General features: G+C 38.7%; 1 protein-coding gene across 1 annotated transcript in view; it reads left to right on the plus strand.

Moving 5' to 3' along the window:
• TMC3 (transmembrane channel like 3) overlaps positions 1-19,720 on the plus strand; it is a 159,608-nt gene that overhangs the window by 84,698 nt on the left and 55,190 nt on the right. Inside the window, exons 2-5 of the mRNA XM_019471323.1 lie at positions 5,031-5,109; positions 7,159-7,240; positions 7,927-7,978; positions 9,682-9,716. Of these exons, the coding sequence (XP_019326868.1) occupies positions 5,031-5,109; positions 7,159-7,240; positions 7,927-7,978; positions 9,682-9,716 (248 nt within the window). The remainder of the gene's footprint in view (positions 1-5,030; positions 5,110-7,158; positions 7,241-7,926; positions 7,979-9,681; positions 9,717-19,720) is intronic.

The following is a 19,720-nucleotide window of genomic DNA, read 5'->3' on the forward strand; positions in this document are numbered from 1 at the left end:
CCCCCCCCCCCCCCCCCCCTTTTTTTCTTTCTTTTAAAGCATATGGGCCAATTCCACTATTAACTGCTAAAACTCTTATTTTCCCATGGTAAAAAAGAAATTGCTGTGGTTGCTTGCCCGTTAGTATTTATAGTTTTCTCCTTTACCGAATGTTTTCCTCCTCTGCACAAGACCATAAATACATTAAGGGGCAAAGGAAGGTATGATCAGTTTGCCTTTGACACATAGACTCTAAAGCTTGCTGACATTAGTCATGTTAATAATTTTATAGACTACAGGTTTTCTTAAGAGAAGCATCATCGGATTCAAGCAGTTAATCCACTCATCTGAGAAAACACCCACTCCTGGCATTAAGGTGACTTATCGGTACCTGTTGCCACGAAAAACATGCCAGATCGGTCAGATGCGTTTAAACTGACACTTAGATTTCTGTGCATGGCAGTCAGGCTTTGCCTGTCATAATTTTGCCCGGTTTTCCACTTCTCTGGGAATCATTTAAGAATATAATAATACAAATCTAATGAAGTGAAATCCCTCAGCTTCAGCTGCCTTGGGTAATATCTTTTTTATTTCCCCTTCTGCAGTAAGAAGGATCTGACTATATTAAATCATTTATATTTTCCTCTCATTGAATATACAGATGGTTAGCCGTGCAGGGCACGTGCAAGGAAAAGCACAAATCAGTCTGTGTTTGCAGGCTGGCTCTATCTTTTGTAGCATGTTCAACTTTGACGCCATTCCCTGATGATATGGCTCTAGGGAATGAGAACCCTATGGAGCAAGCTACACTCTCAAACTATCACTGAAATTCCTGCTCTATCTGGAATGCCATAGAGTCTTTTTGAAGCCTTTGTGTTAGAAAGTGGCATGTTTCCTGATAGCTGATACCCTGTGTTTTGGATAAAGTCATGGCAGAAATGTCACACTGAAAAATTGCCCCATGGATATTTACACCCATTTAATCATCCACCGGAGAACTGAGGCACATATCACTGGCGATACGAACGCTGTGTGTTGACTTGCCAGCTCTACTGGATGTAGCTTAATCATATGTCTAGGTTAATAAAACCAAAACATAAACTGTGCTCTGGAAGCGGTTTCCTTTTTTTCCCCTCCTTCCCTTTGTCTGTCTTTCCACCCTGTTGTTTGATTTCTCTGCCTCTGATAAAATGACAAATTAGAATGGAAGCCAGTTAAATCATTTTATTAGGGAATGCCGAATCATATTGTCTTTGGGTCAGGGATACAAACAGAAGCATCTTGTCCAGCAGCATGAATTTCACTAGAATTTTGCATAAAATCCATTCACTTAAACCAATGCAACCTGTTTAAATGTTTGTTCTTGTAGATGCAGTAAACCCAGCTGATAAATATTTTAGGACAAATCATGCAGTTACTAGATTAAGGTAAATGGCTAAAGGAAGTTTTACTATAGTTTATGCTTTTGTGATTGACCAGCACAAGCTACATCCCTGTAAGCTGGCTGTAAACACAGTCTGCACCTCCAGCCTTTTTTGAGGCTCTCTTCCATCAAAACCGGGCAATATAACAGTATCCTTTGTGGTGCACTCTGGACATAAATAAGACTGTTGCCGCTGAAGCAGTCCATCAGACAGATTTTTGTGAGCACACAAAAGGTACAAGCACTTACTTTCTAGTTAGTAATTGGATATTTGGCCTAATGCACTATGTTTGCAATCCTTTCAATTAACGTCAGTTGAAACGAAGTCTAATTCCTCCTTCCCCTCACCCAATGCAGGATAACTGTAAAGCAAAACCCATGCAACTGTGATTTCATCTTAATATGTGTTACACCACTGAGAAGCCTGGCTTAATGTTGTTAATCGGTAGCCAGCTTGTCTGCATAGAAACAATAAGTGAAGAAAAATAATTCACTGTTTGTGCACAGGAGTGCAACATTGAGGATTTCAGTAGGGATACTGTAAATAAAAAGCTCATTACAAAAATAACCATTTATGAGTTATCTAAGGACATTTCATTCTCAAGCATCAGTTAAGTTAGCATCTAGTAATTCATTGAAGCTAGGATGTCTAGGACTATGTAAGCCTGATTTAGTTTCTGTGATGTGCACAAGTCCACATCACAAAGTCAATTTGAAGAAAGTGGTTTTGGGGACAAGCAAAAGTCAATAGATCAGAGCAAGGTGAGTGGTTGGCAGTGCAGAGGAGACCTGCAGCTCTATTTTCTGAGAGGTGTTTGTGTGTGTGTACATATGAATGTGTGTATCTATGCTTCAGAGGCAGATGTGGCTAACTGGGAATGGTCAAGAGCTGGGACAGAGACAATACTAGAATGGTGAGAAACAAAGATGGAAAGCAACATGGGACTCATCAGAAGCAAAAAGACTCAGAGCTGGATCTGGACCAGCCTCCTTTTACAGTTTACTGGGGGAATGAACTCTCTCCAGCACATTTCAGTTTACATCACCTCTGTCTTACTTTTCGGAAGTCTGCCTCTGTCATCCACTTTTGGTATTAAAATGGCCTTTCTTAGTTGTTCCTCATCTTGGCAGTTTTCAGCGAGGCTGCCAGGAAAGCTAAAACACTCTTCCTTAGTCTTCTCAAGCATAATCAGGGAGCTAAGAGGCCAGGATTAGTCTTGCTAATAAATGTGTACAAGAGAACTCCTTTGGGGCTTTCTGTTTTTCTATTTGCTTTAAAGGATTATGAGTTTCTACCCTCCCCCAGAGAGACAGTTGTAGTTTGTCTCATCCTCCAGCGTGTTGTGGAGGGGAAGAGAAACTATCCGATCAGTCTGCTCTTTGGCTTTCTGAAAGACCTTTTTTTTCACTATATTGGGAGTTGCAATTTTTTGCTTTCCAAGGGCTCTACTGAGACACCCACCCTCCCCCGAGGAACCGTGGTCAGTACTATCTGTTTCCTCCAGGGAATAACAGGAGGGATGGTAGCTCTGTCAAATTAATGTGGGTTAAGGTCACCATCCCTTGGGCTAGCTGGCTGGCTTGCCTTGGAGAAGGGGGTGAGGTTCTCTAGGTAAACAAAAATCCTTGTGTGATAGTGAGCTGACATTCGCACATATTCAGAATCCTTATTTCAAGTTGCTTTAGGCTGTGTGAGAACACGTCTCAACATATCTTTGTCCAATCGCAGCTACTACGCCAGAAAACGAGCAGACACTTGAGCAGGTCTGGAATTTCCACCCAGGGAGGGAGAAGCTGCACACCAGTCCATCACGCAGCATGTAAGCCTCTGTCAAAACCAGGTGAATGGATTCAGGCTGATCAATGACTTCGTGCTGGCTTCAGTCACTGATTACTCTGAGACCGTTCATAAATTACAGTTTAAACAGTAACCTTTTTCAAGAGCTTGAAACAATTAGGTGCATAGATTAAAATAATGCACTGCCATGGTAGTTTTATATTGCATGTCTTGAGTATATGATATTTAGCCTTTGCTGGTGGAAGCCGCCATCTGTGCACACATTATAACTGATACCATTCTGAACGAAATTTGATGAGAGGCAGAAGAGAAATAAGTTAGTTAATTCATTATTTGGTTGCACATATGGACATGTAATCCCTGGCCAGATGCATTCAGATATTTTTTTTTATATAAGCAGCATGGTAGGTCTTTAGATATCTAGTTTCAGGCCTCCACAATACAGTTGATATTGCCAAGAACCCATTTTGAAGGGTTTTTTGGGGGTTTTTTTTGGTTGGTTTTGTATGTATGTACAGCATCCGTCTCCTCCTCTTGTGTCTCTGTTTTTGCCTTTTCAGTAACAATCACTTCAGCAGAGGCTTTTTGGATTGCTTCGATAAAAGCGTTCGAAAAGATCAAAGAGAAACTGAGACTCAGCTGGTGGCCTTTCCCTTTAAAGCAGTGGCTTTTAGGCCGTGTCTATGCTACAGATGTTTGCTGGCAGGGCTCTGTCGAGCCAGGTTTGATAAGGAGTTTGATCCCTGTCAGGCAGATTTGTGTAAGGAGAAGCCCTCGGAGCAGATGCAGTTTTTCTGGCTGTGCTATGTGTACTTGCTTGCCAGGAGCGAGCAATAAATGGACCTGAACATACTCAGTGGTGCAAGTGCAGTTTTGTCAGTTTAAAAGGCATTTGCACATAGGAGACCTTGACCCTCCTGCTGCAGTGGCCCTGACCTGCCTGCAGTCCATTGCTAGCACGGCCTCAGACCGTGCTTAAAAGTTTTTGCCAGTGTAGCTGTGCTGCACAGGAAGCAAAGCGACTGAGCCTAAAACTGGTATAGCTCTATTGGCAAAGACCCTGAAAGAAATGTGATAAAATAACAATCTGGTGTTGAACTATCTTCTGTTTTCGCAACTGGTTTAGCCTAAACTGGCACAGAAACTCTTGCTGATGCAGGCTTTTTTTTCAGCTGGAACGGGTTTATCCTCTATAGTTTAATTCCATCTCATTTGCTGAAAAAACCTTTATATAAAAGCAAGACATTAGTTTCTCCTCCATAGTTGGGTTTTAGTCGATAGAAAGCCTCCTGTGAAGATCAAGAGAGAGGAGTTGGACCTCTAAAATATGACTGGCCTCAGAGGTCTTTCCATTTTTGGTGGAAATGCAGCGCTTCAATGTTTGCTAGAATGGGTCATCATTAGAACATCAAATGTTCTAATGAACATTTCCTCTTGGTAATGACTTGAGCACGTCAGTAATTTAGGCACTTAAAAAAAGGAGAATTCCTTTCATTTTCAGGATGTTGTGTTTGTAGTGCCAAGGAGATGCATTTTGGGGAGAGCAGCCTCCAGCTTAAACCCTAAAATACTGAAATGGAATTATGGGCTGCTGAGACCATATTTGACGATGGTACTGGTCAGGACGTGCATCTGCGGCTAGAACCATGATTCAGAACTGCACCTCTTGGAACAGAAAAAGAAATGGCTCTAATTTTTGCAATGAGAGCCGCTCTAGGCTCGCTTATTTTAAATGAAATTTAGGACATGGCATTGTTCTCTCCTGCCGCAATCTAGACTAAATTGTTTTCCTTTAAATTCGTTTCTTACTGTGTTTGTTTTTTCTTGTAGAGGCACTAAAGATGGTCCAGAATGTGGATTCCACGCTAACTTTAAGGCATATTACTGAACACAACTACTGTGAAATCAGGTAAGTGCTCTTTAAGCACAGGGTTTGTTTGGGATTTTTAATAAGAGAACTTACCTTTGCTGAAAAACAAGCATTTACTAATGCTATTGCCTAACGCCTGCATCTATTTGAATGAATCTGGAATTTACCCCGTTCCTAATCCACCCTGGACTCTTTTTTTGCTTTTATTTTACCTGAGGTTTTAAGGTTTACAATTTTGTTAGGTTTACTGGACTTCCAGTAAAGGATTTTTTTTAAAATAATGATTTGAAGGTGGTGGTGGGGGGTCCCTCATGTTATAGTTTTAGTTATTTTTTAAAAAGTATGATCTTCAAGCCTGCTTTTGCAACAACCTACTCACTTGGGAGACTGATCCAAAGTTCTCGGAAATCAATGGAAAACCTCCAGCAGGTTTCATGAGCTTTGGTTAAGGTCTTTTTTGAGAGCATGAAAATGAAGGCTTTTTGGGTTTTCACTGTTGCATTCTTAAATCTGAATAAGTTGAAAATTGGATTTGTTACTCATAGAAGTGGATCTATGATAACAAAGGACCTGTAGTTCTCTACTGTAAAGGATATAGTTTGGCAAGATGTACAGCAGGTAACTCTTACAATGTGAAAAATGTAGACAACGGGAATTAACTGCAACCAAATGTACCCTGGAACCGAGGCTGTAATTTATAATACAGCCAAGAATGCATTGCAGACTCCTCAATCGATAAGCTAATGAGAAAAAGGTCTGCAATTAATTACAAATCAACTGGGTCAATATCCTGTAAATGAAAGATATGAAACTGCTAACATTTGGATGAAACTTCTTTGCCAAGTATATTTATAAACCTCATATAAAATATGACACTTATAAAAAGAATAAAAGCTCCTTTCACTGTTCAAAGGCAGCACCGTGAATGCCCATTTCCTTTTGCTCTGAAAATTCAACTGAACTGACTTTATTTCAACAGGTTTTCTTCTCTGTGTAAAAGAACTGAAGACATCTTTTTACCTTTAATTTGAGACCTTACAATGAAGTATAAGAGCTATAAATAGGACTCCCAGGGTGATGTTACCCATGACTTAATGGCCAAAACATCTGAAATGATGAAAGTTTGTGGCCAAATGATTCTCCTAGTAGATGGCGGGACCTAAAGCATTCTAGCTGGTGATCTTGACAGTCTAACATCTTGTCACATTTATAGAAGTAGTCCCAAAAAGGGCAGCCAGGGAGTGAGGAGATTGGCTAACAGTGGCGCTTGAAAGCAGCCCATAGTCTGCATGGGTCTCCAACTTCAAACAACTCGATACCTTTATAACTTGCAAAATTGGGAGTGCTACTTACCCGGAATCCTTTTCATCTGGCAGTGATGATTTTTTTTTCATATATATTTTGTAACACTTCTGCTTTTTATTAAAAAGGCAGAGGACAGTCATTTCCAAGGAGGAAATACTAGTATTAAACATGTGAATCTCTACCTTTTTTTGTAAGATAAGTTTGTTTTATTACTTTGCTGCATATTTTTTACTGTCCTTTTTGTGGGGGCAATGGAAATCAGAGGATTGTAGTGTAATTATATGCAACATTAATGAGAGTTTAACTGAACAATAACTGTTCTTGAACTGTAACACATTCATTGCTATTGGATTTTTTTTTTTCCAAGCAGGTAGACAAAATGCCCTAAAAGACATTGACAATAAAGGAAAATGTTAGGGCTTTATTACTTAGTTTCCCCCCTGTATCTTAATTTTAGAGGCTGCTGGATTTAATCTTTGTCATCATAGGATTTCACAGAGATGCTACTAGGCTTCCCAGGTTGTCTGGGGTTCCTAGGGTTCCTTGTTCACATTAAAAAGTACCAGTCCTGTTTGTTGCAGAGAAGAGCATTTTTTTTCAATATGTACCAGTCCTGTTTACTGTTGCAGAGAAGAGCATTTTTTTTCAATATACAAACAAGGAAATCGAACTCTGCCCACACGATGTTCCTGGTTTCACCATGGAAGTCCAAACCACAGTAGCCATGGGAGTTGCTGAGACATGATGTGTGAACAGGGCCCCTTTGTTTTCTTCATCTTTCAGGGTAGACCGAGGCTGCGCTTTTCAAGTTAGTGAAAGAAAATATGAAAATATGAAAAGAGAGAAGCTGGAAGAGCGGGTCGAAGTCAGTGAGCACTGACCTACTGAAAGAGGGTCTTTTCTCTACAAGGGGTGAATATCTGGAGCGACCCTTAGCAGAAAGTACAGGAATAAGGGTGTTTACTAACTTTTTTAGACTTTCCCAATTCAGAAGTATTTTGATGCTCAATTTTTCTTTGCCACTGCTTTATTTTTATTTTTCAAGAAAGCCCTTGGAGCCCCTTTTTATTTAATGGTAAAATACTAATAAATCAAGGTCTTTTCATTTATGTTAAAATGCTAGTACTCATCATGTTGACTATGTTTCAGACAGGCATTTCTTCTAGTACATCAGTTGATCATTGACTGCAAGTTTAAAACACCAGAATGTTTGATACAAAAATTTGCTAATCCCTGAGCCTTGTGTATTGGGAAGGATACATAATACCAAACATAGCAAAGGTATGTAGTACTGTATGATTTTAGAGGAAAATGTCTCTGGCTGACAGCTTACATCATAAGAAACGACAGGGGTGATTTTTGACTACTATCATCACCTTCAATTGCAGCTCTAGCTTCATGCTGCTTCTGTCTGACTTCAGTGCAACTATCGTCACACCTGAAGTCAAGCATTTTGTGTTAATGTTTGAGGAAGATTGAGTTGTATTACATATTTGCTTTTCCACCTCATGAATCTTGATGTTTAGAATTCTTTTTCCCTCTCCTTTCCAGATAGTAATGGTTAAGACGCAGTGTCACTATCTACCCAAGCCTCCAAACCCACGTGAGTAGTCCTGCGAAGACAGTAGTGAAGAAAGTCGTCTTGGAGTCTTGGCTGCTGTGTGGGTTTCATGAGGCTTCCATGAAACCTCTTCAGTCTGGGCTGTGGTTTTCTTTTCAAGTAGCACATTGCTGAGCTAGGCTAGGTCTGTCAAGGCTAGAAGTATTAAATCATCACCAACACTGCAAGTTTTTAGGTGAGAGAAGCATGGTCTGCCTCCACATGAACAATGTCCTCGGCTCACAAAACACTCTTGTAACTTGGAACAAGAGTGGGATCTGTTTCCAGTCCTCTTTGTTCTTTCTTGTACCGCATCTTTTCTCAGCCTCTTCCAACAAAACCTTTTTTTTGTGTATTATATAATGAAATGTAGATATGTTAGTGTATTGTAATATGGCCATTAGTCTAAAGGTAGGAAGTAAGAAAACCGTAATGACTGTTCATGATTCCATCAAAGAAAACCCTTTTTGGAGTGGAAAATATGTGTCATGATGGTTGCGTGTTATCACAGCGACTAGAATTTCCTATATCAATTCACTCTTTCAGTATACTTTATATACAGCCGAGAAGCTGTCCTGCCACTTATTTTTCACATTCAGACTTTTAGTACTTCTGTCTTGGTCATTTCATCTCTCTAAAGACTCAGTTCTGATTCGAGTTGCTGTTTCCCCCTTGCAGTGACAGTGAGAAATATTAGTTGGCCTCACCTGGAAGAGGGATTTATTATATAAATGTCCAAGCATAGACTGTTTTTAAAAAAATAAAAATACAGACAATTAAAAAAAAATCCCAAATGAACAATGAATAAATGAATGAATGATTCTTTTTTAACAGAAGATAATATTAACACAACACTGACAAATATATTATTGTTTTAGTCAAAATGTTAGTGGCATCACTGGCGGTGATCCAGACACCTGCGAATTAGCAGAGAAAATGCCTACATTTCACATTTATAGAATTAGCACTGCAAAGCTAGAACTGCTCCTATTTCAAATGCATTCCACCTGCTCAGGAAGTTGTAGATAGATTAGAAATGTCTATGAAATCTGTCCAGCAAGAAATTGTTAGCTGATTTCCATTCACCTTGAAGAAGCACATTTTTTTGTCTGCATTTTCCTCATTAGATATTTAAATGAAATTTAAACCCATGAAATCAGTATTACTATGGATATATTTTTTTCATTAAGCTACAGAAACTAATTGGTACTGAAGTTAGATTTCACACACAATTCATGAAGTTTGAAAAGTCTTTTGAAAAATCAAAAACATAAGCCAACACAACAAAAAAAATCCCAATCAAACAAAACCTGCTAGCAGTTTTACATAGAGATATCTGCGTTTTTAGTCAGCTAAAAAATGCTGCCTTCACAAATCCATTATAGGCCACACTTCATTCCTTTTGACTTTCTTTTCAGTTAATCATTGGGAGTCCTGGTTTCGGCTGGGATAAAGTTAATTTTCTTCCTAGTAGCTGGTACAGTGCTGTTTTGGATTTAGTCTGAGAATACTAGAGAATACATCGGGTTTCCTAAGTACAAATGCGTTATGACAATAATCAGGTTTTAATTTAAAAGCATTCCTTAGTTTATCAAGTCAGGCAGTCTTCCTTCCTCCCTTCTGATGTGGCTCTTTTGGGGAAAGTGAGGGTAACATCATAGAATTTTATTCTGTCTTTGTCATTGTTTATTCAATTATTCTTTTAGGGACAGACTGTGAACCTTTTACAGTCATTACCATGGTAAGTCTATTGGCATGGGTTGGTCTCATGGTGTGAGTAAATGGGAGCAGAAAAGGGTCTCAGTATCGCCTTTATAAGGAATTTGTAAGTGATGCAGCACAAATGAGTTGAGAGAGCTGGGAGGGGGAGACATCTTGAAATATGAAGCTAGAGGTAATTTCTTGTCTTACATTATATACTGCTATTTCAAGAGTTAGCAGTGGTTGGTTATTTAAAAAAAAAAAAGAAAGAAAATACTTATCCCAGTATTACAGGCTTCTTGTACATTTTTGTTTTCACAACTAAAATTCTGAGACATACTACAGTATGGCCATTTAATAGCTCAACAGATGACAAAATAGAAAAAACAGTCAAAGCAACGTATTTGGTGGGGTTATCTCTCACCATACAGGCATGTTCTTCCCTCTAAATTTCAAAGGTAATACAACATTTTCTTCTTTAAAAAATGAAAAAAAAAAAAAGAGAAAGCCTATAGTATATATGGCCCCTCTTGTGTTGCACATTCATCATTTCCAGCAAGGGAGGTGACTTTTGTGTTGGCAGATGACATTAAGCAACAAGTAGCGCTCTGGATAGCAATGAGCCTCTCTCTCTAAGAAACATCTGCTGCATGGGGAAGGCATCCAGTGAAGAGTGTATCATGTGTGTGCTGCTTATATCTGCTGGGCTTAGTTACAATAAATAGCAAGATAAGATTTCTTGCTTTGATTTCCAAGTCTGCTGTTACTTTCTCCCCTCACCTTGGTCAATTCAGTTCAGTTTACCTAGTTGTAAAATGTGTTCCATAACACTTACTTGATTTACTATAATTAAATCTTCTGTTGTTAGTTTAGGGCCCCTTTGTTCTAGTTATTTCATACTTTTATAAGAAATCAAAGTCTCTGCTTCAGAGAAGGTATTGCCTTCATAAATAATGTAGGAGGTAGAAATTTCATCCTAGAAATTCTAGGATGAATTAGGGGAAGCTGGGCAGCTGGGAACACAGCTAAATAACACGGCCATTTTTGCAAGGAAAGTTGGGAGGTGTTGGGTATTGAACCAACATCTAGTAATTCATGAATAAGTACGTTATCTGCTCTTTCTTCTACAGGGGCTAACTTAATTTTTTTGACAATTTGTTAAAGGATTTTCTGAAATCCTTGAAAGCTTCCAAAAATAATTATACAAACCATAATGTTTTTTATGTGAACTGTACAAAGTAAGCCATATAAAAACAGTATCTGGTAGGAGTGGGCTTTTTTAAACATGGATTTTATCAAATTGACAAATGGAAAACTTTGCATTTTCTAAATTAAAACAACAGCCAATTTGTCATGAATTTTAATATAAACTAACTTTTGCACTTTCCTCCTTGCATGTCCTCACATAATTTCTGGAATTAGTTTGAGCTGCTATGTAGATTTATTTAAATGCTGTATCTGGAGTCAAATACCCCTGATTTAGCTTTGAAGTTAAAAATACACGTGTTCATGACTCATTCTCAAGTCAGCCTATAACAAAGCTCAGCTTCGTTTGTTGTTCAGTTCTTACGAGACAGCCGTGTAACAACGTTATACATGGGTTGCTTGAAACTAACTACAAAAAGGTATGCTGTCTAGAGCACTCTCCTGGATTTTTAAAATCTATTTTAGGGTCCTGACACAGTGTCTCTTTGGTATAAACTGCTGCCAACAGTAAATACAAATTAAGTGCATCCCCAGCCTGTTTTGTGAAATTATGGCACAACATTTTGAAATTACGCCAGTTTAAGATACAAGCAAAAGTGCTGCTGGCTCTGACTTGCTACTGTAAATGTAAAACATTAAAATGATGATTAAGGAGAAATGGATGGAATTCAATCCTGCCCAGGAAATTCAAAGACCTAACAGGGAAAAGAGGCAGAAATACGTATCAGGGCTCTGGGGCCTGATTTGTTTTCTTGAAACTTGATTCTCCTTTGCCTGAAATCTGCTAGAAGTTAGGGAAGATCAATAGCATTTGATTGTGTGCCCTAGGAAGGAAGGGATTGTTAGGTGGTGCTAATGAGGGGTAATTTGGTTTTGGCACTGGTTTTCCTCCCTTCTCTTTCCCATCTGCCAGATTCACTTTACTTTGGCGCTGTTTGGTCTGTGATCTTTTTACCTAGCTTGCTTTTGGGGTTTGTTAGTTATTTTCCTTCATTAGCCTCATTATCTAACCTGAGCGCTTGCCACTGCTTACACATCCTTCTCCAAAGGTAGGGATGGTCATCCGAATCCAGGAGAAAAAGCTTGGCCAGCATTTAAGAGCTAAACATCAGCTAGTGGGTTAAAAGTAAGTAGACTGAAGAGTTAGTCAACACCAGCTTTTTTCCAGTTTTTGAACATGGTTACGTGGCAGCTTGGAGAGCCCTCATGTCACAGGGAGACATGAGAGAAGAACGAAGAGAAGTCTGTTGAGAGTTTCACTTTACTGTCTGAAAACTGTGCTTACTCTTATTCTTTCCTTGTATAAATTTCATTCTTCTTCCAAATGTTTCTGTTGCTGCCTCCTTAAGATTCTCAGATTTGGTTATTTCCTTACTCTTTAAAAAAAAAAGAAAATTAAAAAAAATTTAACGATCTTCTAGTCTTGGATGACTTTAAAGCTATTGGTTCATCTTTAACTCACCTTTCTCAGCTGTAAAATAGCAATAGCATGTATGCCTAGCTGCTGCTCAGGTGAGTGATTCGTATTTTCAAATTCCATTCAACACATAAAGTATGAGGTATTGTTACTTATCTGTTATTACTTATCTATAATTACCCTAGCAAGATTCCACTCTAGGCATTCATTTTAATTGCTCAACGTATTTATTCTTCAGAAATCTTCTCTCCCCTGTAGTTTGGAAATGTGGATGGATCTGAACGACACACAAGCAAAACCCAACTTGGGATATACTGATATGGATAGAAGATATACTGATATGTTCCTTTAATGCAATGTTTATATGACAGGTGAAGTCAAGGGAAGGGAACGGTTATATCACTTATGCAGACGACCCTTCAAAAAAAGTCTTCACCGGCACTGCTAGAAATGCCCACAACTTCATTCTGATCACATTTAGGTAACTAAATACTTCTGTAGCTGGTACCTTTTGTTTTGTGATTGTGTTATAGTCGTGCAACAGAATTGAAAAGAAATAAGTAACATATTTGGGGTGAATTTCATGTCATTAAGTCGAAGTGTATTACTTCTTTAAAAAAGTCAACATGGCAAGAGATTGAAAATGTCTGTTAATTAATAGATACAAATTACTGTAATCACATTGAGATACAAATTACTGTAATCATGTCCGCTTAAATCTTTCAGTGATTATAATGCCATCATTTCAGTGTCATGTTTCTAAAAAGATACTAATTTCTTGTTGCGAGTAGTTTTGGAATTGGTATAACTCTATGTTAAAGCCTATTGCTCTTGGTGGAGACAAATACCACTTTCCGTGGCAAAAAAGATTCGTAAAGGCAAAAGAAGTTACTGTAGGTGGATGTGCAAATCAGATAACTGTGAGTGCACATTGACCTAGCTGCCGGCGTGCCATGCCATCGCTACCCCTTTTTTGAAAACAGTTGTGGTGATTGCACAAGGAGACTAGAATCCAAGGAGGCATCCAGTGCTAACGTTGACTTCTCCCAGCTGAAATGAAAAGGGGTGGGGGGAAGTGAAAAGTTTTCGGAGGAGATCTGATGTGTATAATACATAGAGAGCCCTGAGGCAGGGTGATTTACAAGGGGTTTAAATCACCGTTTTCTCCACTGCTGTATGAGAGTCCTGGAATTTGCCAGGGCACTGCACACACCCCCCACAGACGTTGGCCGGAGAGAAACATATGCCCACGCTACCGCGGACGTTTAGAGTGACTTGAGAAAATTGTCATGACAGTGAAAAGCGCTGTTATTTTCTACAAATTTAAGGGCGAGCCGCTATGCTATTTAGCTCTTGTTTTCATCAAAATTAATGTGGATTTCTGTAAGCCAAAACAAGGGAGAGGAGTCTGTTTTGTAACATTTTTGAGTGTCACATTTCTCTGTGTGGGTAAGGGAGAAGGAACTGTTTTGCACTGGAAGCTTCTGCACTGTAGTCAAAGGAGAGCGTTCACAAGTTACAGATGTTTACTGTGTCAGGGATTTTTTTCCCCTCTCTCTTTTGGGGCGATTTTTTAAAAAATTAGTGTTTTGCTTTTTTTTTTAAAAAAAAAGGTGCTTACTAAGTCTAAACTGATTTCCAACTTCTGATTTTCTTAGTCAACTCCTTGCTTGCTAGCATTTTTTACCATCTCTAATTTAGATAATTTTACTTTTGAGAAACGTGTTGTCCAGTGAATTCTTTTCCTTATTTCCTCTTAATGACGACTGGCCCTGTTCATTGAGAAGAAATACGTAAAAAATGTTATTACCAGGGAGGAGAGTTAATAGCCTTTAATGGCTTAAATTCTGTGAACAATCATGCCCATGAGGAACTCCTTACATGAATAGTGCTAGTAAACTCAGCAGGACTCTTCATGTGGTAAAATTACTCATACAAGTAAGTGTTTGAGAGCAAAATGTTAGTGTTCCGCTCCCACATTCCTCCTGTTCCTCCATGAAAGAAAGCCAGCACATGAACATCAGAAGGCATTTTTAGTCTAATATGTCCCAAAAAAGGATTTAATCTAGACTAAACAACTGTTTTGAATATTTGCTGTAACTATTAATTATTGAAAATGTTTTGAATTTTTCTATTCATTTCCTAGCTTTTAGTTCTTGATTTAAATCATCTGTAGTGTCCCTACTTAGTGTGTTCACTTGGTATTTACTGTTTATAATATCTGCTTATTATAATTTAACAACCTCTACAGTTAGCTGCATTTTACTTAAAGTGACTTTATTACTCTAAAAAGGTTCTGGAATGAGTGATTTATCAAAGAAGCAAAAACAGCTCAATCTGGTGTCCTGCTAACAAGGCACTGCATATTTGTTTAATGGTAAATGCATATTCAAAGCATATACAATAAGCTGTATATACTTACCAAAGACATACTGTCTGTAAAAAGCTGTCATTTTTGTCTGACGTGAGGTTACTTCAAAAGCCACAATTTCCCCTGCAGGTACTGAAGTTATCCAATTACACTTCTTATTTATATATCGGAATTAGTGCATTCTTGGTACAGTTGTTTCATGGATACATGTTTTAATTAATTGATAAAACAGCTATTTTTCTCAACCACTTAGTAAAACTAGTCACAATAGACCTGTGAGTTTTTGGAAGCAAGTATGCAAAATTTCCCGTAATGTTTTTTGGGGGTTGGGGGTTTGTGGTTTTTTGGTCTACTGTATTATTCTTGATCCTAATGGTAAAATAAAAACTAACTGCATTTAATGTTGTGAGTCAACTTGGTATCTGGTCTACAGCTGCTGAGAAAGTTAACTGATTCACCTTATAATTAGGTCTCTGCAGCACCTTCCCCCTACAAAAACGGGCAGATGGGTTCTTGGTTGTTTTCCCGTGGTCACCAATGCAACCGAGGGACCCATCTAAGTGACAGGTACTTACATTCATCTGGAATTTTTAATCACGGCTTAACACTTGTCAGCTTCAAAGTATACACTGTTGGGAAATTAGTGTCACATCATGTGATACAGCGGTTGTAAGCCTGCAAAGAAAACAGATTGATTATTTTTTTTTTCTTCCATAGCGCAGGTTAACTGTCTGGACAGCTGAGTCAAGCCTTCAAGACATGCTGCTTTATCTGATTGGTCTCAGTCTTGATCTGGCACATGAAAGGAAATGCGAGGAAGTTTCAAGCAGAGATCATTTTGCAAGTCCAAAGGTGAGGGTAAGGTCAAGTTCGCTTGCATTTTCACAGTATCTCATTGCAAACATAAAACAAAGTGCCACGCAGACGATATGAGGTTTAGTGCAGGGATGGTTTCACCTTCAGGAGATTTACATTGCTGGAGTATTTTTCATGTTCTGTTTACCAGCATCAAAGAAAAACACCACAGTAAAGAAAGAGCAGGTATATTTTTTTCAAGGTGACTCTTCCTTCTAGGGAACAAGCATATGGTGACTTTAAGTTTTGATGTTTAGCTTGCACAGGTGTTGCCAACTTCTCATGGGGCTGCAGGGTAATGTTAGCATTTAGTTAAGAGGTAAGTTCTCATTATTCATGTTACATTAATTAAGCCCATAATGTTGCTGTAACTGCCGCCTTCTTGTAGGAAACTACCACTTCTTCCATGCGTTCAGAACTGTGGAGGTTACTGCAGGAATCTATAGGGTGGGAAAATGCAGCTTTGTTTTTTTTCCTCCTAAAAAAACCTCTCTATGGTTATTGTGAGCTGTGTGAGAAACTTAAGAATTTTAGTCTGCAGGGTGGAAGGAGCTGTCTCTGCCCCATGAGGCTCACCAGCAACATTTCCTGAGCTATGGATGAGCATTGCTTTATAAAGCCAGTCCTACCTACTGCCTTTCCTCTGGAGCAACTCTTTTCCAGTCTCAGGGCTGGCTCCTCAGTTTGTAAAAATTGTCTTAATTCCACCAAGGTCTTGGTGAGATTTCGTAATTATTCATTTTTCTGAAAATTTTTAGATCTTAAATGTGTGCATAGTTATGCTGCAAAGCTTTACGGCTTTTTGTAATCAGTTTTTCTTAAGGGAGAATTGTTGGTTAGTTGTACATTTCAGTAAAACCACAATTTACAATTTTGTTAGCTGTTGTAACATGCAGTAAATTCTGTGGTTAAAGGAAGAAGCACATTGAGCAAGACTCTGTGCACTCTTCAGTTCAGTCGTGTAAAATGCTATTTTGTGTATGCTGTGCATGAGGAACGGGGCTGCGCGCTTGTGGCTGTTGCAGTGTAAATGTTGTATTTCTCAACATCCACCACAGAGAAGCAGAAGTTGGGAGGTTTGTTTTGTTTTGTTTTTTCCCCAAAAATACAACTGAGATAAGAACAGATGCTGTCACTGTTACATTTGAGCAACTCACGCGGGGTCCCTGGGTATCAGCATTTTTGCACTTTGCATGTTCAGCTATGCATGGAGGCCTTGTGCATGCAGTCACGGTAGATGCTTAATGTGATGCACGCCCAGGGAAAGCACTTTGTTTCCATAAACGTTTTCATATTTCGGGGTTTTATGTACAACTCCATTAAATGTTGGAATATAGATGATGCAGCTCTCTGGTGAAGAATCTTTTCGGAGGTCTTCAGATGTCTTCATCTGAGATTTTAAAAAGTAATGGTGTCATCCCCCAAACTAAAAATCCATGCAATGAAGTAAGTCAGCCTTCTTTCATGAAGATGCTAATTATAAATGCCATAAAAATACCAGATTATAAATTAGCTGTAGAATATCTTAATAGCTGGCATGCAAATTAGTCTACCACTCTAATCACGTAAATAAGCACAGGCAACACATTATGTAAATGGCCACAATAACGGACACCTTTCTGAATCTTTTTGGGATCTCTGTTCAGAGAGGTAATTACAGTGGTGCAAACTATAACATAATAGTGAAATTCAAGTGAAGTGAATGATGTGTTGCTAGACAAAACTTGAAAAGATAGAGCACTGATCTGTTAGAAATTAGCTATGGTTTTATTTTATTGTAAATTTGAAAATTCTCCAAGGTTTTAGCCTGTTTTGGATTTGGGGGTGGGCAGGTGGTGGTGGTTCTTTTGTCTTCAGAAAAGCATCTTTTATAATCAAAAGGGCACAGTCCTGGGATGCTCTGTCACTTGGATGGTTATTAGGGAAAGCTGTGCACAAGCTGGAACTAAACTAAACCCTCAGTGCAAATCCCCACTGTGCTCTGAGAGGAGGATAATACAAAAAGGAACATGACATGTCCTCGTGACTCCACACAAGGCTCAATGTTAAGTGTTAGGGCAATTCCTGCATAATTTTTACCACTTCCTTTAAAAGTCCCTTCATTTATAAATTCTGAGAGTCTCGAAGTATTCCTCTGCTTTTCTGTGCCGTTTTCATCATTTTTTCATAATACCATGAAACCGTGTTTGACTTGATGTAGCGCTTTCTTCCAAGGAGAGCTAATCTCCATATAAATTTATCCTGATCAATCTGTGTCCAATCTGTTACTGGCTTGATCAGATAGAAACGGATGATATCAGTGAAGCTGGCATATTGCTCCTAACCCTTCCTGATGGTATATTCAATACTTTAAAATACCAAAGGTCTAAATTTAAAGGAAGATCTGTAAAATCGTTGTCCCCTTTCCAAGAGAAAGGGGCAATTCCTATAATATATATTTCATCTCTCTCAAAGTCTTAGTTTGAAATCACTTTTCGCTGCTGCTTGGTCTTTATTCCCATTTAACTTCTAGGGCATGCCATATTCCCCCAAAATACACCCCTAGCTTTCAACTTTTCCTTATTATTTTGCATTTTTTAATAAATAAAAGTAATGAGTGTTTGCCTTTAAGCAGACCTGTTTTTCCTTTCCAAGGCAGTGTCTTTCATTATTAACTTTCAAAGAGCAAATCAATCCCACTAAGCTGCCACACTTTTTATCCTAATTATTTTTCCATTTGCTGTGTTTCCTCCACATTTGCATTAATATAACTTCGGTCTTCTCCCTTTTACAAATAATATTAATACTCATTTATGTCCCTTTACTTTCCAGCTTTATTAAGGCATTATTGACTCTCACCTTTGAACGTTTGCCCTCAAAGTTTTTAACGTTTGTGATAAAGGTGCACTTTTGCTGCTATCATTAGCTGGCTTTAGCCATAAATTAACTACTTCAGCTCAAATTCAGCTTCCAGTTCTCCTGGGGTACAGTCAAGAACCCTTCTCTCCTAGCCAGCTGTACACCAGAGGAGCTGGGAGACCAATTTCTACATTTTAAGAGCTGCACTTCAGTATAATCTTGTTTATAGTCAAGAATATTTCCTCCTTAAGTATTTTCTTACTCTTTCTTGGCTAATGGAAATCCTTTGGATATTTCTGATAGCGTATGCCCCCTGCTAATGTCTGTGCTACAATATCCAGACATTCCAAGACAATGGTGGCATGATCCTGAATCATAACTGTAGTAAATTTTTGTGGGTGTTAGTGCCTTTTTAGCTCTGTGTGGCAGATCATATCTTTAACCCATGCAATCAAACCCTCCTGTTGTCATGTCTGTGACTGTGCATGAAAAGAATAGCTGCCCAGTAACATAATACATTTCCGTGATGTATACTTGTGACTTTGCTAATTTTGAGGTGGATAATCTGGCAAGATACAGGTTCTTATTTTCGTCCTTGGATAAAAATGGTATGCCTTCCGTAAGCATGCGAATGGACTATATGAAAGACAATATTGTTTGTGTTTGTCTGATAATCTGCATTTTTAGCTTATTCAGTCAACTGTTTGAGTTTGAAAAGCAAAGACAAAACCAAAAGGAGATAGTTCTGGAGAGAAATGATAGCCAATCTGTGATGTTAGTCAAGAAAACTTCAGTGGTGGCACGAGTCAATTGTACGAGTTAAAAAAAATTCTGACAAGGTCTTCCCTCTTAACAAAGTTTATATTTTAAGAATTCTGTATATTCTGTTGTTGATTGGTAATTGATATTATACACACACACTTTTACCAGGTGAACAATGTATGTTGATTAGGTCTCCTGGCAAAGGCCATTTGTATGACAGGTACAACAACTTTACCTCACTGTAATTTAGTCTCTTCATTCCTTTTCTCCTAAGTTCAGGTGGATTCCTTGTGTGCTGATATTTGTGCGAATCATAGAATAGTTTGGGTTGGAAGGGACCTCTAAAGGCCACCTAGTCCAACCCCCCTGCCATGGGCAGGGACATCTTCAACCAGATCAGGTTGCTCAGGGCCCCGTCCAACCTGACCTGGAATGTGTCCAGGGATGGGGCATCCACCACCTCTCTGGGCAACCTGTGCCAGTGCTTCACCACCCTCAGCGTAAAACATTTCTTCCATATATCTAGTCTCAATCTACCCCCCTTTAGTTTAAAGCCATTCCCCCTTGTCCTGTCGCAACAGGCCCTGCTAAAAAG

Source organism: Aptenodytes forsteri, unplaced genomic scaffold (genome assembly GCF_000699145.1).
Source record: "Aptenodytes forsteri isolate BGI_AS27 unplaced genomic scaffold, ASM69914v1 Scaffold1, whole genome shotgun sequence".
Taxonomy (NCBI): domain Eukaryota; kingdom Metazoa; phylum Chordata; class Aves; order Sphenisciformes; family Spheniscidae; genus Aptenodytes; species Aptenodytes forsteri.